At 41.3% G+C, this 22,162-nt stretch overlaps 1 protein-coding gene across 1 annotated transcript in view; it reads right to left on the bottom strand.

Annotated features, from left to right (window-relative positions):
* Positions 1-22,162, bottom strand: part of LOC140224147 (protein sax-3-like) — a 111,473-nt gene that overhangs the window by 63,024 nt on the left and 26,287 nt on the right. The window contains exon 2 of the mRNA XM_072297569.1: positions 16,348-16,470. Within this exon, the coding sequence (XP_072153670.1) occupies positions 16,348-16,470 (123 nt within the window). The remainder of the gene's footprint in view (positions 1-16,347; positions 16,471-22,162) is intronic.

The raw sequence follows: 22,162 nt of genomic DNA, 5'->3' as shown, positions 1-22,162 counted from the left end.
TTCGCTGCATTCCTCGACTGCAGTTGGGACTCGCGCAGATGGGATAGCGGACATAAAGGCTCGCCGGCAAACAATTTTTAAGCTCTATTGAGAGAGCGTGACCTTTTTCAGCAATGTGTTGAGCAATTCTCGTTGCACGCGGAACTGCGCACTGAGGTCAGAGTTGAACATTCGACCTCAACGAATCGATACATCGCAATTATCATGCACGTCGAAGAATCATCTCGAATCGTGTGCTTACCATAAAAGATCGCAGAAAACACCAATTCAGGAATCGATTCCGAGAGCGATCCTCATCCGAGCACTGAGAGAGTCACATTTTCAACGCATTTGAGTGAATGCTTTCATTCTCTGAATTTCCACTTTGAAGCTGGCGGATTTAGCGCTAGTGATTAGATTTTTTTGACGGTCACCTTCTGTTGCCTCGAGCCCACCCAGCATAGGAATTCATTCCCTTTGGGAGGACTCGCAGTCAGCTATTCAATAGTAACGCGCATTTGGAATGATTTAACCGATGGGCAGGAATTTTCATGTAATTAAAGAGATATGCATTTCTAAACCATGTTCACACATCAAATTTTAACGTGAAATACGATGGACACTAATTTTCTTTTTGCGGCTGCAAATGCAAAGAGCTTGTTCGCCGTAGATATGTTTAGTACTGCTAGAATTAAATTAGTGATGGAACTAATTTTAATCTGGTTCACAACGGGAAAATTTTCTCGGTAGGCTGAATTGGACTGCATTTTGCAATTTGAACGATAAATTCTGGCTCTTCTAGAAAAACACTTATGTGCATTGGGAAACCAGTGGCATATACGTTGTTTTTAAACTGGGCTAGAATTTATAGTTCCAAATTGCAAATCGTAGTCCAATTATACTCTTGGTAAGTTCACAAGTGCAGTCTACCGAAGGAAGTCATTGATGGTAAAATCAAACTCGACATTTTCTGGATATACAGTACTTTCTCTCTGTAACGAGAGCTCAAGGGACCGGCCGATTTCCTCTATACAGAGAGATTCTCGTTCCAACGATAGTCGTTATACAGAGAGAAAGTACTGTGCATAAGTTAGTTTTCAATGATAACATTCAAAAGCAAATAGATTTTGGTTCTTTCTCAAAATATAACATTTAAATTGATTAACGCGCAGTAAGTGACGAATGCCAAAATTCCATTTAAGTTTATTTCAGAAATGTCTAATATTCAAGCTCGAGTTATTCGCTGTCAGGGTGTCTACTAAAACAGGCGGGCCAAAAATCTGTACTTTTTCAGTACATCCCCAAAAAATTCAGTACCTCCTCAATAGAAAAATTCAGTACTTTTTCAGTGCCTACATTTGACGAAGTTCGAAAAATTTCATATATTTGAATTTCTCGATCGAATTGAGACAAAAATGACAAAAAAATGAAAAAAATTCCGGACCTTTTGTGGAATTTCCGCAATTTTTCAGTACTTCCGGACCCCTCTCAAAAATTCGGTACTATTTCTAGACTTTCCGGACTTGTAGACACCCTGGCTGCGGAGGTTTGATTACTTCTAGTATTTTAACGCTTGCCCTGACAGCCGAGTGGTCTACTTGCAGGGAGCAATAAATAACGGCGCAACACTACTTGAACCATAGATCCTACCTCAATTCTACAAGCAATACCTCATAAACAAGAACAACGAGCATTTCGATCCATGATTCATCATCCCATCAAGCAACTCCCTCGGGCATTACAAAATCGCACCCCGGAAAAGTAGCACTATTGCGAAAAAGGGCTCTGACCCATCCCACCGACTGGAGGGTGCTAGGGCGAAAAGGATAGAGTTGACTTTATTAGATCACGAGCCAATAAAATTGAAATCAACTTGCGGCGGGGGGGGAGGGGGAGGGGAGGGAGGGGGTGACGGGGGCCCGGCGGAGGGTGAGCTCGGAAACTGAAAGCTGTGTGACCTTCCAGCGACTGAACTTTTAAAGACGCTCGTCAGGCTACAAGTCGCGATTGCGTTAATGAACTTTCGGGGTGAGCAAGACTACCGTACTACGGAAGACAACAGGAAGTGCATCTTAGCTGTGAGCCGCTGGTAGTATAAGCCTATAGGCGTTCCTCGTCTCACACCAGAATGTACTTCCTGTTGTCTCCCGTAGGACGATCAGTTGTGAAGTCTTCCGCCTCCCTCTGAGCGCGGGTTAAACAAGGAAATAGAGATAAACAGGGATGGAGATGCTCCGTCCTCTTTCTAATTATCACCCGATGTGGTGTAAAGAGAGAGAGAGAGAGTGTGTGTGTTGAGAAGCGAGGGAGTGAACTGTGTGTCCACTGGGGTGTCAAATCGAGTCGCGTCTTCGGTTCAATTAAAGTCTAATGACACCGGTCACTTGGGCGCTCTGGGGAGCCTTTAAAAAAAGATCAACAAACTTTGGCGCTCCACGACCCTTCAAGTTTCTCGCGGGAAATTCGTCTCCTGAACCACGGAAGCTTGACCAACTGACCGAGGATGGGGCAAATAAACAAAAAGGGGAGGTGAAATAAAACGGTGTAACCTGCCCAAAGAGAGTAAACATTGGAGACCCTTTACTGCGGCGGGGGGCCCACAGCAAGAAGAGGGGGGCGAGGGACTTGGCGGAATCGGAGAACCTATCCTGGCTTCACCTGGCCTTCCCTATAACCTAAAAAAAACAGGTTGGATATTGAATTGATTAAAATGCAAGAGTTGTCTGAAGTCCAAAATTTTCCGGAAAAAAAGTAAAACAATGTAAATCTTCAAAATGCCTGTTATTTATTCTCCAGGGAGTTTTTGCCTGAAAATTTAGAGGAATCAGCATTGACACTGAGGTCTGCTTTTGCGTCAATACTGCTTCTGGAATGTGTGTTCCTCTATCCACCTATGTGTGTGTATATCTATTTCTCCTCTGACTTTGTAGGTACAAGTCAGGAAACATCCTCCGCGTAAAGTGACAATTAATTATTCAAGGATTTCTGTCCTGTGTTGTCTCAAAATTTTGCCTTACAAAAAATACGATCAAATCCCAATATTTGACGATTTTGACGGTAGCCCTGTTTTCCTATTACTCTGAACGATTGATAATAAATAAATAGAAATAATAATCATCCACTCCCATTTCCTCGCATTCCCGTCGCTCCCCGAGCTTATGCAAAAAAACTCCACTGAATTAGGCAAGGCTCAATGTTGATCTCCTCACGTAATATTTGCATAACTTGCACATATTGATCATGACAGCCACAGCCACAGCCACAGACACAATAAAATTCAAGATACCTAAAAATAAAGACTTAAAAAACAACAATAAGTTTTTGAGACATTCCTACGGAATTGCAGAAATATAAATAAAAAAATACAAAAATCCATTAAAAAGAAGAAAATGCCAATCATCTTCATATTCGCCCACAGAGCATCCGAGTTTGGAGGAAAAGGGGAAATTTGCCCTTGGTCACTTGAGTGATTCCGTTAGAAAGCTCAACTTTGACGTTTCTCGGACATAAGCGTACAGTTGAGGTTCAAAGCTAATTGGCGATTTGTCACTGTCAAGTCCCAGTCAAAGGGGTCTCTCCTTCAAGGAATCAGGAGAATTCATCCATGGCATAAGGGGTTGTTGGGAAAAGAGGGGGGGGGGGGGTCGGGGAGTTGCGGGGTCATGACAAGAAACAGTTTTCATTAAGACATCGCAGCGGGTATTTCCCACGCATATTTGCAGCCGTTATTGTCAAATTTAATCTTTTCCCCTATTTTTCTAAATTGTCCCACTCGTAAAAGTCGCGACTCGTTAATTTTTGTCGCATACTTGAGACAATTCGAACGATAGCCATCGTTGTATCAGTCAGGATTTTAATTCTTGATGTTTTCGGTATCTGAATCCATCATTGTGCATGGGAATTATGGTCAGAAGATCATAACTAATTGATCATAATTACGATTACAATGATACAAGTACTGATTGATTTTTGAATGTGATGAGAGATGACGCTACAGCTGCGTTTCGAAAATCTTATATTTAAAATATTTCGTCTATGGCAGGTTCAAAAAGTGAGAGGAATAATGATTGGCTGACTATATTGAGGGTTCTGAAAGATAAACGCAACTTTCAATACAAAGGAGGGGGGAGTTTAAGGATCTTCTCCAGACAACTTTTGTGAATAAGATCCTATATAATTATTGAAAATTCAAAAAGATTTAGCTCTCATCATTGTCTAGAATCATCTTTGTGAGATCGTTCCTTTTAGAGCGATACTTTTTCGAGGCGGTCTGGGAAAATGTGCTACAGGGTACTTCGGCACCCCAGGAATTTTGGAGAAAAGCTCAGGGGGCCCCGGCAGGCAGGAATCCTGCAGGGATCCCCTTAAACTTGAAAAACCCGCATAGAGGCGAACTTTAAATTAACTCAGGGGGACCCCACACCAAAGGAGGGGTCGCGATAACGTATCCCAAGAATTTTCCAGCCAGACCGACACTGATAATTTATAAATAAAGCGAAAGGAAAAGATAAAAGGACTTGTATCTTCATGGCAGCCTAACCCAGTCTTATCTAAGAACTGCTGTACAGGGATAAGATTATGTATGTTCATGTTCAGTGAAAGAGCTGAGTAAATGTAACTTCCGTTCCCCCGACGATCTAATTTCTTCTTGCTAAGTACGGCGCAAATAAAGTACAGACTTAATATTTTTCCTTGATAAAAGAAAAGATAAACACTTCCCGTGATGAAAACAGCTAGCGAGACGCGACTGCTTCTGACGAGGGTTTTGATACTTGCGCGACATACTTTCCGCGACAAAAGTTCCAGGATCAAAGGGACTGAACCAGGAGCAAGGGGCATGTGAGAGGGGTTGCGAGGTACGTTTGATGGGAAAAAATGGGGCGATTTGAAGAGTTTATTAATATTTGATACAAACAGAAAGAAACGACGTGACAAAAAGTAGTCTACGGCTCGTCTGCAAGTCGACAGAGGGCTCGAAAGGTAAAAGGAAGGAGCGATAAGTAGTGAGGGGAGTCATGGGAGGGGGTTGTGCATAAGTGGCGGGAGGGGCGGGGGCAGGGGGGCGGTGCCGGGAATATGGCGACGATGTAAAGTCCCAGACAAAAGAGTTCTCACCTGTTCATTGAACGCGTATTGACATTTTTCATCATAACTTGTGCACTCAGACTCTCAAAATTTGATTTTTTTCTGAAGTTACGGCTACAGATCCATCGCGTTGATTTCCATGATTTTGTGAATATTTGCAGGTACTAATCGCTGAATGAGCCCGTTGTCTTCAAAGTTTCGAATTGGAACCCTAATATTGAGTTATCACAGCTTCCCAAATAGGGAAAGCGCCTGTTGGAGGTTGGACCGTGTAACGGTTAGGGAGGACCCTAAAATTCATATAGAGTTTTGACGGATTTTCTAATTTAACAGTGGGTTGATTATTAAAATTGATAGACAAAGCGATTGAGAAAGATGACCAACTGAAAATAAAGCGACCCTATTGGTGGAAGCGGGTGGTTGCAATGGACAAAGGAGGTGAGTAATAGACTAACTAATGGCAACCCACGAGGGACCCTACAGTTATTCCATAAAATTCCGCCTCAGTCCATGACAACCACCCGTTTCAACCAATAGGATCCCTCCATACTCCTTAAGTCTTCTTTGTCTATGGCTTTGTCTATAGATTTCAATAATTAGCCTGCAGCTAATGTCAAAAAGTCTACACCTTTTGATTCACCGCACAAAGGGGGAGAAAAAAACAGGGAAAGGTAAGTCAAAGGTGAAAAAAATCATTAGTGAAAGTTAGTTTCCAAGACCACCATGACATAATACCATAAAAAAGGCAGATAACGGTGAACATCTCAAGGTGGGCTCCTTATACATTGTAAATTTTTATTTTGGAGATTTTGCCTCGAAAATTAGGTAGTAAAATGCAAATTTAACTACCCAATGCAGCGGTTTCCGAGTGTTTTCGTTTACTTTTGAAGGTACAAGAGAGACAAAAATCGGTCGGATTGTGCTGCGACGCGTTGGCTGCGAACAACGACAACACGCGAGAACCTCCAATAAATAACGAAACGTAGTCAACATGCCAGACGGCACAACGATAATTGACATAAATTCAAAGGAGGCTCCAGGCAGGTCAATTTATGCGTGGCCGGGCAGTTCCATATACCTCTCTTGCCGTTGTCATGGAAAAATAGGTTTTTTCAATCTTCGGAGCACCAAGCGAGGGCCCTACACATTGCTGCCGTTTAGTCAGAAAGAACAGCAAGGACTAAGTTTTCGTAATTGGGTCATCTTATTACGGTTCGAATAATTTAGTCTCAAAAATTTACTGATACTACGAAAATTTTGAAACGCTCCTGTTTCAGGAAAAACGAAAGATATGAGACAACAGTAAAAACTTCAAAATTGCACTCCTTCTCAACAGTGCAGCACCAAATGCACATGAAAATGCACCTTGCGAGAGAGCAGAAAGCTCAATTCCTATGCACTTCACTCTTACTTCTGACTTCTAACAATCAGATTTCTTGGTTATGAATGTATGCTCGACCATACAAGCGAGAAAAAGGTGTTACGTACTGCAGTCTTGCTTAACATGAATGCAATAAATTACCTCTGATTTTCCGCTGCGGGTAAAATACATGGATTCTCATCAAATATTCTGACAATTTTTGGCGTATGACTATGACCGATTATATTTGTGAAAATCTCTGGCTTTGTTCCCTACTAATTTTTATCAAAGCATTTTGAATTGCTTTTTCTCAAGACTTCATTTTAGAACGTGCTCCTTTCCTCGGCACTGCACTGCACTGCATAATTGCATCCGGCGCACGAAAGTTCTTCGAACAACTCAACGTTTCCCTCACAAAAGAACGTAACTACATTTCAATGTTGCCAAATTTTTCCACACAAATTGCATTTTTATCAGGAGAATTTTGAGAATTTCTAATTGTGATTTTCACTGATTTTTCTTCTAATTTCAAGCAAAAATCAGATTAATTTTTGACGAAACTCAGGCAGATTTATTCTCGTAAGAAATTGAATTGTTTGAGTCAATTTTGCAACTTTGGAATTTAGTTACGTTCCTTCGTGCGGTAAGCGACGAACTCCCTGACACTCATGAAAGTCACTTATCACCCGTTTTTCTGTCTTTCTCTTCCACGTGTGCAAATGAGGATACTTCAAACGCTTTTGCGATGACCACCTTACCATCACAAAAGTTTGCGGTGTCCGCCACACAAGCGGCGATCGAATCTTCGAGACCAATCAGCGAAATCCCGGCGAAGAAACAACGGGGCCCTGGATGCGGGTACGGGACTCCCGATTCGCGGTCAGATCGAATCAGCGAGGAGCCAAAGGGTAAACGAACACGGATGAAGATGATGTCAGCGCGGATGGGTGGGAGCGCGATTGTAAAGTGGACAAGGAACAGGTTAACGAGAGGCTGCTCAACTGCCATGTTTAATAATTTCTGCCAGCGGCACCCCGGTGATCACTTATACCGCTACCAGCGAAACTTGTGTTCCCTCACCGCATGCGGAGCCCGGAGAATATCGAATGACCACCGTTGGTGATAGACCGAGGGCTCTCGCCGGTCCGGCAGATTGTTTGTCCGGAGAGGAACCGGTCATGGAATACAACGGTGGCGTGGCGTGGTTGCGATATATCGATTGATCTGTCATTTGAACCTATGGAAAAGGATCGATAGAGAGGACGTTCGCAACGATTCGATTCTTTACCGCAGCTTCAAATGGAGGAATGTCGATAATCGATCGTTCACGTCTCGCCACTGGAATGAGCGATACATCGATTTATCTGCCATTTAACCTACGGCAAAGGATCGATAAACAGGGCGCTTGTAACGATTCGATTCTTTACCGTAGCCTCAAATGGAGAAATGTTGATACTCGATTATTCACGTCTCGCCACTGGAATACATGCAGGAATTGCCGATGGGTAGTTAGGTCCGTGCAATTCTGTATTTTCACAGTTTCGTACTTTCGACAAGGTAGAGGTGGAGATTTGAATAAATCAAAGACCCTGTCCGTTCGCTGGCTTTCCACCGTTTGTTTCGTTTCGTAGGGTTCTTGGGGACCTCCTGATTTATTAGCCATCTTTCAGCAATTTACATTCTCTTGCTCGCAGGTTGAAAGCCAAGCAAGAGAGAAACTGCACGTCAAGAAATTATTCGTGCTGATAACGAAAAAGTGCCTGCCGGGATCCTGAAGTTTTTTTTTGACTCGGAAATGAGTTACTTTCACGAAAACCGCTAGGTAAACCTATAGATGGGTGGATTAGCCTGTAATAAGCGTTGATTTGTGTACACTCGGCATATGGACTGAGTCATTTTTGGTTATAAGTTTCATTATTTTTGAATGGCGGAGAGAAAAAAATTGTGTTTGTTCATTGAAGTACTTTAAAATTCTATTTTGTAACAACATAAGAACACTGTTGTACTATAATTCTGAGAAAAATAACATGTGAACACTGTTGTACTATAATTTTGCGAAAAAGTTTTAAAAATCAAATCCGAGATTAATTATTATCAATATGTACTTAAAAGGAGTAAACTTTTGAACGTCTTTTTTCTTCAAGATAAATTCAGAAAGGATTTAGAGGGTTTATTTTTTTTTGAAGGAAGAAAAAAAACCTACTGGCGACGCTGTCTATATGTCTGGTCGTATGATTGGCCTTTTCCCCATTTTTCGCGCGTGCAGTATTAAAACTCGTGTTTCTTAATAATTCAAGCCCACGTCAACTATGACAAATTTTGAAGAATAAGTTGTGTCAGAGGTAAAAGTGAAGCAATTTTTCTTGCAGCTCCTCCCACAGTCAAGTTTTTCCCCCTTTCCTCATTTATTTTTGGCGTTCCTGTCGCGTGAATGACGACGATCCTTCACTCGGGTGGAGGAGGAAGTCGTATCATTCATATTTTACGATTGTTGGGGTAATCTTGAGTTTATGGACGGAACCTCATAATCCTAGATTTGCTAATTAAATGGTATGGGATGATCTCCCGAGATATATTTTACCGCCAAAGAAGTTGAGATTTACCGGAATAGAGGAGCCAGAAAAAATGTATCTACATCGCGCGGTTCCAAAATTTTCACTGATCTTACTAAAGGTCTGTTCATAAGTGACATTAAGGCACACATTAAGGTCACATTTATGGCTTTTGACAGACACTCAACGTAACGTAACGCCGTAACGTTCCAGGATGATGCGCTACAACATCACCGCCCTCTCTGAATTTCGTAATCCTATAAACGTGATGAGGCGTGTTTAATCTGTCAAACACGTCCGGGAGGACTTTGAGGAATTAACGTTTAGAAAGTTTTTTTGAAATTGCGTACTGCAATTCAGAAATGAAAATGCGATTCAACCTTTTTTGGCCTGAATAGATTAATTTAGGGAAAACTGAGTGAAATCACGCTAAAAACACCTCCCCAGAATTCTCTGCTCTTCACCCTTCAATCCTTGTATCACTGACGATTGATAGCGCAAACACACGTAAAAATTTGTTACGTTACATAACATGTGACCAGTCACTGAGAAAAACCAAACAAAATTTCAGCGATGTAAGGAATCGGTTTGAGGTGTTATGCGACTTCAAAACTGTCACGTAAAACAAGCAAGGACGAACTTTTTAGGAGACCCCACCGAATGATAACGTCTCCCATAAAATGTAAAACAAAGCAGGGAGGTACTTACACACTTTATAAAAAACTCAAGCTCCCTGAGACCAGCAATTCAGCTGTCAAGTAAAACAGTACTCACCTGAAACACACGCAAGCAGAATTGTAAATCGATAAACATACAGTAAAGGGTGAAACTTACGCTACCTCAGACAGAGTGAGAATGTACAGATAGGATGAGCACCAATTCATCAAACGATGATGAATACCTGCGTAGAGATCAAATCCAAACAACAATGAACGTCTTTTCATACGGCTCATATTTCAAACCGTGAAACGTGCGACGAAATCGTAAAATGAAATTATTTGTATTCCGCTGCTTCCGAGCTTGAATCGTGTGTCTTGTCGTAAAACGCTTTTGTGTGAGCTTGCGTTGGAGCTTCGGCACATTTCTAGGGACTCGATCAGTTCGTTTTGTGAATCTTTAATACTAGAAAGAGTTTACATTATTTCTCAGCCACGGTAATTCTAAAGTTTGATAAATTTACGCACTCTGATTTCAGTGCATCAAAATTTCCCCGAATTTTCTTACTTTTTTTCATATATACATACTTATGCAGCAAATGTTTTTATCCTGACCCTTCAAGAACGACGCCATAGAGTATACTGCAGAGTCGTCATGTAAATGGAAAAGCTGCCGCCATGTTCTCGTCGATGAGTTCCGAGCCCAGTGTGCGCCGAGCTTCGGGGACTTTTTCGATAGATTTTCGATCCAAAATGGCTATGTAGAATACGTGATAATTCTTATTCTGTTTGTTTTCATCGGACGACCGGGTCTCTGTGTATCGAAAACAATCAATCATGTATCGAAAAAGTGACCAGGCGTGACACAGGAGTCTCGGAATTTGGGACCTGAAAAATGCTTAAAAGTAGCGCTAGCTCTCCCATTTGCATTACGACTCTATGTGCTCCATAAACGACGCTCATGCTTTATAAGAAAGCAGTAAGTCACGTTTCACTCGTTCTCAGTAAATCAACCCCTTTTCCCTAATTCTGGCACAATTATAGTTCATTTTATGTGGCAGAATACCCATGAATTTGCCGATTAACTGAAAATACACGTGGTAAAATCGTCTGCTGGTCGCTTTTCAGTGAAGTCGTACACAGACGACGTTGATGTCGTGCGGCTGTACGTCAAGTCGTCGTCATGGTCGCTCCTGCCGACGCGGTGTCCGCACGCGTCGCGTATCCCGAGGGAGTCCAACAAAACTCCACCCTGGATTACTTGCCGAGCTATTTTCTCCCTTACTCCCCGCACTGTAAATACGCTCGTCACTGGTACAGCTCCGTCCAATTTGTTAACATCCACTCTTCTTATTTCCAGAATCGTGTCTGCAATCCCACCCAAGGCCATTGAAAGCATGACCTCAAAACGGCGCCTGTAGCCACGGCTGTTAGGAAACTTTTAAAAACTCGAAAATGTTGAAAAAAAACGACACTCACAAAAAACTCACATCAAAAAAGTTGAATTCAGACTTTTTTGATGAAAGACTTTGATGACTTGTTTTCAGACTTAGTCTGCATTCGACTTCTTTGATGTGCCAAAAATGATTTGTGTGCGATTTTACCCGTAGAGAGTATAAATACTCGTGTTTGCACCGAGTTTAACAGAAAGGAGCCAACCCACATAGAGTTGAAACTCAGAAAAAGAGGTTCGAAGTTTTATTTCTCCATAAGGTTCAATGTAGAAAATGAAGTTTAAGTAAGCCCTCTTAACACAGACTAATTTTTTTTCTCGACTCAAATGAATTCTTAACTCAATTTTTTCGAAAATGTGGGTTAGTTCCTTTCTGATTAACTCGGTCCATTTCGCTATAGCTCTTGCGAGCAAGAGGCCCAATCTGGTGGTTGGATGGATCTCACGGGTAATTTTTCGGGATCTTTACGCTTCAATCGTTTTATCATTATACTGAATGACTTCTGTGATAAAATCGACACACCGTACAAAGAATATTTGAGGAAAACGACGAGGTAATTGAATTCCTTGATAACTCGAGAGCGGGAAGGAAAAAGCTAAGAATACGAATGATTTTAACGATCTAACTGTTGATTGTGCAACTCTGCAGCCATTTGTGGTTAATGCCCGAAATAAATAAGGCACAAATAACGACAGTGATGATTGGCTCAATACTATAAATTCCATCTTAAGTATCCATCACGTGACTTTATAGGGGCTCGTCAAACCGGGGGAAAAGAGACGGCGATGACCCCGTGGATGATCGAGGAATTTCTGTTTGGCAAGCAGAAAAGGCACCGATATATAAGCAAAATAATTGAAGCAGAGATTGTAAAATCTCCGGATAAGATTTTGTGAGTGTCTCAGATTCACTGTTAAAATATGGGTTTCATCTGAATTCTTTGCGATACGGCGAAAAACTTCAAAAAGGCATGGGCACTCGAAAACTCGACTCCACATTCAACAATGCGCCTGAAATGTATTCACCGTAGCGTTGCATTCACTTTGAATGCTGATCGCTCCCCGGCGATAAAATGACGTTTTAAAAGCGCTTCAAATTTCATGAAAGTTAAATCAAAGAGACGATGCTTTTAAGGCGCATTCGCGGCGGTTCGAGGGAGAGTGGCTGGCTTCTCGCCCCTTTGTTTCAGACCTCGTTGAGAGTGTTTGATCCTTCAAACGTGTTTAAGTACGATGATCGAGCATACCAGGACCATTGCGGAAAATTTTAAGACTGCGTTACTTCCATTTTTATGAAATGCTGTCCATACCTTACACTCGCTGAACTGGAAACGTATTGAAAATATTTTTCCAGTAGCGTTTACTGCACATACGCTGCGCCATCGAAAAGTGATTATTTTGGTTCATAGATTTTTTCAATACTTATTATTGGCTATAGAGACTTAAATGGACTGAGTTAAGCAGAAAAGAACGAACCCACATTTTGGAAAAAATTGAATTATGAGTCGTTTTGAACTCAACCACTGCTGTACAATCTATCGCCAAAAATTCAAAGTTTTTGTTACAGCAAATTTAGCATACCTCGAAAATTGAAGGCACCATAATAGTATACGTAATTATTACAGTAATTTTTCATCATATTTAAATTTGGAGCAAAATTATCGCAAAAACATGCTTTTTCGAAACGCGTCTAAATCTCATGCAACAGTAAAACAGCTACCTACTCTGAGTATATCTACAGTGAAAAAAAGCCTGTCATTCATTCAACCCCTGCACCACTTGCAAGAGGGGATGGAAATTTGAAGCAGTGATGACAGGTAGAGCGTTGAATTTCCACTGAATGTGTGACAATTTGCGGTTTGAGGCAGTTTTTAATCAAATTTTCTGTAGGGAGGTTTTCCTGCGACCAAAGAATGCAAATGAAGATCTGCAAAAAGGGTTAAGTTCCGGCCAGAAAGCCAAATCAAGGAGATTAACAGTGTTGTCGTATTGTTTGCACTTTTTTCTAACACATAATTTTTCCTCGTCACTACATTACCCGACCTATATTCTTTTGACATACTTTTGATGAAGATTTAAAAAGTCCTGCTAAGATGAGGAAAAGTTCAGAGAATTCATTAAATTTTCCTTAAACATGAAAATTCAGAGAAAAATTAAAACATTTTGCCATCAACCATTTTGTCATGAAATCTTATCCAGTCGGGAATTTAAAATTGATCGTATTTGTGCCACAATAGTCTCCTTGTGCACTTACAATTTGTGACACTGAGACAAACGCATGCATGTGAATCTTTGATAGTAAATTTAAATTTATTAGCAAACCAACCAACCTACCGTTCATGCCCAAAATTCTTGAAAAGTTAGAGCAGAGTCAGGACATTTTTTGTTCAGAAAATCTTGTGAAGTCGGAAATTGTTAAAATTCTAAAAATTTCGCCACTCCGTCGGAACTTGTTAAGCATAATCTTCAAAGACTGTATTTTTTCTTCATTTCTTAAAAAATGTGCGAGGTCAGAACGGTTTGAAATGCAAGGAAACTCGTCATCTTCTTCTAGCATTGCTTTGCACTCAAACATTCTCATAATGCACGATTATCGACGGTGAAACTACCAGACCACGTATCTCGTTTGCGGTGTTTAAAAATCTCCACTCACATTTTATTTTTTTGATGGAGATCAAATCAATATCATTCCTTACAATTTTCACAGATTTTTCTCTGCACAAAGAGGAAAAATCACAGAAGTTTTCACGAATTGACGTTGAGTAGTTTTCTATTTAAAAAATAAAGTATGACAGGAAGTGTGCGACGCCGCAAACCGAGATACGTGGTTTGGTAGTTTCACCGTCGTTAAATCTTTTCGCGTTTATGACATTTTTCGAGAAAATTGTATTAGCAGATTGTGAGAAAATTGAGTTAATTTTCGCCCTGAAAGACAACATGGTAGACATGATGTCCTGTACGGCACAAACTAATGGAAACAAAAGTCACTGATTCGGGTTCGGACGCCTCTTTTCACATCCCTCCGTCGCGTCACAGTCCCGCTGTCACGAAGGCATCCCTTACACCCTAGCCCTGCAAATAGCTTCTGTAGTCCCCTGCTGCGTAACTTTCATATCGAAGGGGAGCTTTCTCCAGAAAACCTACCAGCAGGCGAAATGGCAAAATATCTGCGCAACACGGTGCCCGAAAAGAACGGGGCAAGTGTTAATGTATTCGCTCGATGCCAAAACTCTTCAAATACATAACTCAACCACAACCCAACCAAGCATGGACGATGCGAACTTTGGAGACTTAATAGGAAGAGGGGGTTTAAGGGCTAAGAAACAAAATTATTCGAGACTATTGCTCAGATGTAGTCTACTGTACGCATAAAATTCCTATTTTTATAAATAGCTACGGATTTACGAGGCATTTTTTTCTGTCTACAGGGGAAGGGACCTTGGAATACACGACGATAACAATACCCACCCCATGGTGCATGGTTTTTAATTTGAACTTATCGATATTGCAGGTGGATTAACATGCCCAAGCATGCACCCTTGTTCGTTGAAATCATGCAGGAGAAAACTATAAGATATGCTTTGCCATAATGCATTCTGACTGAGGCAATCGGAACATCCTTTAAGGAGGAGTTGGAAAGATACCCCGAGGCTATAAAGTCATCCAGGCGAGAACCGGAGGACCCAAGGACCCACAAAATTTTTTAAAAATTTAAAGTATCTTTCATAGCATTTTAAGCTCATATTCAGTGCTTTGCGTTATTTTGATTTCTACAAATGAAGGCAAACCTGAAATTGCAATTAAATAGTTATTTCATATTCAAAAATCGAACATGACTCTTCATAGCAAGTACCTATGTATTTCACATGTAAGAATATTAAAATTGCTGTTTATAGAAGTTTCATGGCAATATACAATAATAATTAACTATGAATACCTTGTTTATCGCTATCAATCTTGAAATTCTACTACATGAGAAGAGGGTCTATGACTTATCAATTATGAAGTTTTTTGTGAATGTTAATGGCAACATTACTTGATGCATTTATTATTGGTCTCTTATGCCTGGCTGTTGTCAGATCAACTTTCTCCTGTTTTCCTTCCTTAACATAACAATTGACCATATTTGATAGTGGTTTGATGCATTGATTGGTTCAAAACATTGAGGTAACCACAATACTCACCACAAGCAGTAAAAGTTCAAAATATTTCAAATTTTCATTAAGTTTTTGGTCTCGATATCTTAATGAGTAGTTGCAGTTAGTGGAATAAAACCTTTTTTTATGAAGACATGCATTTCACTGCTTATTTTTTGGGTGATTATTGAGATTATTTCAATTTTTGGAACCATTCAATGACAATATATCTTATCGAAAGAGCGCCTGTTTAATGTTTTGAATATGATTAGTAAGTGCCTCGGCAGCAAGGTTTCAAGGAAAATTTGTTCCCTCCTGTAATCAAGCCTTGAAGGACATTTATAAAGCTACAACACCTGAGACATGAAATCAACCATTTTTTAGGAATGATCATCATAGAAAAATCAAACTTTGGCCGGCCCGTAATACCGAATAGATTAGACTCTGAATTTGGCTGAGACCTTCTATAGTTCATTTCTAGGCAAGAGGTATTTTATATCTTAGCTATGAAAACCCTCTGTAAGGTGATTCAGGTGAGAAACATTAAGAAACATTTGGAAGTGGTGTGGACTAGAGTACCTGTAAAGCAAGGGTGGGAGTAGACGAGTGTGAAACTTCGAAAATCTATTAGGCCTTCACCGATGCCTCCGCAATATAGTTAGGGCCCAAAAGGGTTGCCATCCAATGAATTGAAATTAGCGAGAACAATTTATTGTTACAACTCTTCATTTGCAAAGCATGTATATGACTTAGTGTTTTCATAAATTCCCTCATTTCTGCGGAAGAACATTCATTCATGAACACTCTTGGCCATCTTGGTTCTGGGTTTAAATATGAATCTGAAAATCGGCAGTGAAATGTTTGTGGGTTAGAGGGACGGCTGCCTTTTTGGGCCCTAAGCCTTCCAAGAAGCAAGCTGTGTATACAATTGCTGTACAGGTAAATACTCTAGTGTAGACCACAACATGGAAAGTGAATTCCTGGTGATAGGAAAGCAGTCACCTGATAAGCAAACCAAAATGGAAGGTTTAAAGCCTACTGGAATTTGAAAGCCTCAATAATTTCGAAAAGCACATAGTGCTGGTGAAACTGCGATGAGAAAGAATAAACCTTTATGAGAACTTACAGGATCTTAGAGAGCCACCTGCCACCTTGAGGCATCGACTTGTGGAGATTGAACGGGAGAACACCGAATTGGATATTCTTTGGAGGGTTGTGGTAAAGAAATGTGAGTAAGAACTACTTCGCACTTAAACGAATAATCAAGAACCACGACCAACTTTTAATATTATTCAAAGGACTTACTCCCAACACTAACGAAAAGGTAAAGAGCCACGTTTGTTTCTTTAGATCTTGGTTATCAAAATAACGCGAATGTAAACAAATCGAAACTTCACTCCCATTGGTTCCCGCCAATTTCAGCGGCGCGCTCGGCAAATTATTCAAGTTGACGCGCCAATTTTCAAATAAGCGGGGAGTCCACTAGTTGCGCGCATTTGAAAATCAGCATTAGACCACCCGTGCCAAGCTTATTTCTCGGTCGTTTTAGGTCGTGCGAAGTCGGGGACCGCGGGGTTGAATAGGGAATCGACCCCAAGGACTCCAAATTACGTGGTCTCGATTCCCTTATACCCCCCCCCCCCCCTGACGGGAGGGGGGAGGGGGTCATGATCTCATTAATCGGGGTTTCCGACAAAATTGCGATTCGATTGAATCATTCAATTGCATCCCTTGAAAAGAGAATTACTTTAAGGAAGGCAAATTGGTCAATTTGAACTATTGGGGATCAATTCACGTTCAATGTTGTTTCACTCTTCAATATGGATGCAATCGATTTGCAATTCGAAAGGGAGCCTCGACTTTTAAAATTGAGCCCCCTCCTGTTCACCTCCCAAGGGAAGCGACTGATTTTGCGACCAAAGAGAAATTCTTGAAGGTGGCACTATACTACTTTTGAGAGTCATTTTTGGGCCTAGGATGGACCGATTTTGGATTTTTCGGCGTCAATACTGAGTGAAATTCTCCGTATTTTTCACTTCTGATGGAATTGACTCGCAATTAGGTCGGACAACCCGACTCTCAGGATCCTCGAGAAATCGAAATACCATTATATCGAAGGGAAAAAAATTAGCTGTGTCCTGAAGAGGTCCCAAAAATTTCCGCCTAACTCGCTTGCTATAACTCAAATTCGATCTCCTCTCCTTTTCTGCAGCTCGTTAACAAATATTTGACATCCTCGGATGACGGTGATTCGGACGGCGATCCAAAATTAGGATGCCGACACGACAGGAGCGAGATGGAAGCGGCAAAAATGCTGCAGTGCGAAACCTCGCCTCGAGAGTCGTGTCGAAGTTTTCTCATTTAAGCTTATAATTAGAAATTGAAATCCGGGCTGAAATTCGAGGTGCCATCCTCACTCCATTTCAACTACCCGCCCCCCATCCGCCCCCCGGTTGCACCCCCTCGACTCCGGCGACCTTCGAGTCAGCTGTCGTCCGATTGAATTGGATTTGCGTTCAAGTAAACCTAATTAAAACTTGTCTCGGAGGCGCGGAGCTTCCATTTACAGAATTTCCCTGCCGCGCTGTCGATGGCGTTTTTGCTCCACTGCGAAAGTACTCGTCGATACGCGCCTGCTAATTCCGCCCCCGCCCCCGCCCTCGCGAGCCCCTTTCGCCCTTTGCGAGCTTTGTTGCGCCTCGCTTTTTCCCGTTTGATGTTCCTGCGATACGCTCTTGTGGCTTTGTGCGACGCGCAGACACGATTGGTTATCTTTTATGTGCATCTGCCTCGGTTTCGGCTCCGACTCCGGGTCCCGACCTTACCTCTGCTGCCGTGCTAAGGAAAAACGCCGTATGAACCTTCAGGCGTTGCCAAATTGTCTTTGATAAACACAAATTCCCTGGTAAACTCATGAATATTTTTCTTCCAATTTTTCAGAGAATTTTGTTCGTATTTTGATCTGAAGTTCCTGAAAATTTCAAGGAAAAATACACATAATGTTCCTCAAGAATAAGCATTTTATCAAAGGAAATTTGGCAACTCTCGAATGTTCATACGGCGTTTTTCCTTAGCACGGCAGTCTGGCGCCCCGTCGAAACAGCCGCCTCGCGTTATTAATTAGGCGGTTTATCGGAAGGAAGGCTAACTTTTGTGGCATTGTGGGAGTGGGAGTGGCGGATCCGGAAAGAAGTTAAGGGGGCGGAAGAAAAATTTCGAGAGGGCCTAGGAGGACCCCTCACAGCCCAGCGGGCTGATTATTGACATTGATTGACAAAGCAATAGACAAAGACGACACGCTGAGAATAAAGCCATCCTATTGGTGGTTGCAATGAACAAAGGAGGTAAGTAATAAATTAACAAACAGCGACCCGTGAGAGACCCTACAGTTAGTCCATCATTTTCCTATTTAGTCTATGATGACTGCCCATTTTAACCAATAGGATCGCTTTGTGTGTCTATGCCTTTTTTGTCTATCGCTTTGTTTATCAACTTCCGTAATCAGCCAGCAAGACGGCTAGGAAGGTTCGTTTCCGGAAAATATCGTAAAAGTAACCTTACCGGTTTGAAGTTTCAAGGAGACTCGGCTCTCAAATTCGAGGACTAAGAGGGATAGAGAATAAATTTAACAAAAAAAAAACAAACAAACAAACAAAAAACAAAAAGCTAATACGCCTGAAAATTCAAAATTAATGTATAGAGAAGACGTCCTAGCCACCGTAGGCTCAGGCTCGTTCAAATTAATTTTTTTTGGCGACACAGGTTGTTGAAATAACTTTAAAAAAAAAACAGAGGAAGACGAAAAGACAAAAAACCTGACAGAAACATAAGCAGAGAACAAGGCGATCGTTCAAAGAATACGTAACGATCTAGGGGGCGAGGGGTTGAAGAAACCCTAACACCATTTTGTTCTGACGTGTCTAAGGGTACAGGCTTACAGATTCACAAGCGTTACCAGGGGAAGAGGGAGGTGGTCAAAAATCCAAAATTTAGCGTTACATATTTTATGGACGTCATCATATTACAGTCTTTATAACGCACACATGCATGCTAGACAGCGTCTGAGATTCATCTACCAGCGAATCGAAATCGTCATCCGATAATTGGCCCTGTCGTCCTTAATTTCCTTTTTCTCCTGTGGGCAACGCTAAAATTATAGTACACCTTTACGTAGTAAGTAATACAAATGAAAACCATTCCGATTAAGAGAAATAGGCTGCTGAACGAATTTGCGAAGTAAGTATAGCAATAAACGGAATAGGAAAGAAGGGGAAAAGAAAGAGGATGAGTGAGATGAGTCACGTATTCTTGGCGGAGGGTAGGCATTTAATTCATTCCAAGTTGTGTTTTGTGCAGTGTATTTTTATTACATTTAAAGACTCATAAAACACCCCATTCTACTGATCCAAATTTCGGCGCGTCCCTTTATACTTCTTTTGTGCTTCTATTCTTCCATTGTAGACTCGCATATACGAGGAAGTTCCTTTTCAAACGGTTTTATATTCCAAGAGATGCCGATTCAATGAAAATCTTTATCTCCTTGCGCGAGAAAAGAAAGCAAAAAGGGGGAAATAGTGCGATCGCAAACGATGCAAGTCAAGGAGAATGAATCGAATAGGAGGAAATACACTTAAATCAGCAGCATTTTTGACGGAAAATTAGGGGAAGCTTGCACGGAGCTCGATAGTGCTTGTGAGATAGTGCGTTGGTCTTCATGCCCTCAGTGCGCCTTCATTTTGGAAGGTAGACAATATTCCATTTTTGCCTCCTCAAGGAAAAAAACGAGTCTCTCACAAATGTATTTCAGTAGCTCAACTCAAAGAACGGGTCTTACTTTAGCATCAAAATACGACTATCTCCGAACAATCACGCAGTAAGTCACGCTACACTGGGCCTCGAGTTTCTTAAATTCTCCGATTTTCTGTGCAAATAATTTCTTCCATCCGAATATTATAAAGAACTGTCTACCAGGTCCGGCAATCAGGCAGATTGGGTAATTTATGTATTAAAATACCTTTTTATTTTTTCCAGTCTGCAGGATTAATCACACGTAATCAACCCTTTGTAATGGGTGACGTCTTTCACCCCATAGAGTCGGTGCATACCGTGGTCTCTTCTGCACCGAAAAAGCGATTCCAGAGCTGGGTCGTGGAATAATATCACCGAGATTTTAGGTAGGCACCAGCCCTTGAGTTCCATGTTGTTTTATTATTTAATAATTTAAATTAAAATTTAAACAATAAAAAACTTTAAAAGTTAAGTGTTAAAGTAAAATAAATTGAAATACCAGCTATGTATCTAAATAAAGTTGATAGTCTTTAATTTAAAAATATATAAAAATATAGGTATTTAACTTTGGATTTGAAATAAAGTTATTTCAACATGTAATTAAAACCAAGGATATTACACGGATCCAGGCAGGGCCAGTGCCAACCCGAAACTTTGGTGACGGTATTTGCCCTTTTTACCTAAAGCGCATGTTACCCGAGACAATCGCAACTCATCAGCGCTTCAAAACTTCAAGAACGATTTAAACATTCCAATAAAATCCGCGGAATAGCAGCGCTACAGTTGAATTTCACGCGTCATCTTCATCTCCATACGAAAGACGAGTATATTCACAGGATGCGGGTAATAATAATAGTAATAACGATGAAAGAGAGGGAATATCTTTTTGTACTTTCTGTTAGACGGAGGGGATACAGCTCGACCCGCGGAAACATTTTATTGAATAGGCCGCGTGGAGCGCAGACTCGTTGTTGTCATGGAAAAGGTATCCGTCCGAATGAGCGATACGAGAGTTGGCTTTCAAACTTTCAAAGTATTTCATTTTGACGCGAATCCAAGTTTTATTACGTGCCCCGCTTGCCGCCTCGCTGCATCGCGCGCGGAGCCGGCACCTTGTTGCGTGGCTGGGAGCCCGCTATTGGTTTTCATTTACCTTACACCTTTCACGCTGCCATGCTGAGGAAAAACGCCGTATGAACATTCGAGAGTTGCCAAATTTCCTTTGATAAAATGCTTCTTCTTGAGGAAAATTATGTATATTTTTCCTTGAAATTTTCGGGAACTTTAGATCAAAATACGAACGAAATTCTCTGAAAAACTGGAAGAAAAATATTCATGATTTTACCAGGGAATTTGTGTTTTATCAAAGACAATTTGGCAACGCCTGAAGGTTCATACGACGTTTTTCCTTACCACGGCAGCACGGCTCCAGTCTCTTTACCAGGATAATCAAGACGTCCCCGTCTCCCTGGTCTCATGTCACAAACGTCAGTGAGATTACAAACTTCGCACCATAGAAGTCTTTAGACGTACCTCTTTCGTTAATATCAGGAGCGTAAGTTTCGGAAGTACCATCAGACTTCGGTGGTTTGCATATCAACGGTGATATGCAACGGTGACGGGTGGTAGTGGTATTCCCAAGCCACTTATCGCACGGCAGTGGTTTAAAATCCCCTGGATGAATCAACATCATGCGCCTTAAAATTTTCTCAAAATATGTACTCTTTACGTGGAGAAACAAAATCACGGAAGCGTGGTGTGTGGAACGGTGACTTTACCTCACTGTCGGTTTGCCTTCAGTTTCCAATGTAGGCAACCCGAGCTCCCACGTGGCCGAATAGTTGTATCACTCTCAGATGTCACGATTGCTCTAGAAAGGAGGCGGGAATAATTCACCGGAACGATGAATTCATCTCACTGTCTGTTTGCCTTCAGTTTCCAGTGTAGGCAACCCGAGCTCCCACGTGGCCGAATAGTGCGGTATCACTCTCAGATATAACGATTGCTCCAGGAAGAAAGCAGGAAAATTCACCAAACATCCGGCGACCGTTTAGGACGTTTGGCGGTGACGTTACCTCGTATTTTTAATTGCAGCAAGATATTTTGCTGATCATCACTTGGAAATCTCTCTGTGGGACAATTTATATTCCTAA

The sequence above is a fragment of the Bemisia tabaci genome, chromosome 3 (assembly GCF_918797505.1).
Source record: "Bemisia tabaci chromosome 3, PGI_BMITA_v3".
NCBI lineage: Eukaryota > Metazoa > Arthropoda > Insecta > Hemiptera > Aleyrodidae > Bemisia > Bemisia tabaci.
The sequence above is the reverse complement of the archived record's forward strand: the minus strand, read 5'-3'. Positions and strand labels throughout refer to the sequence as shown.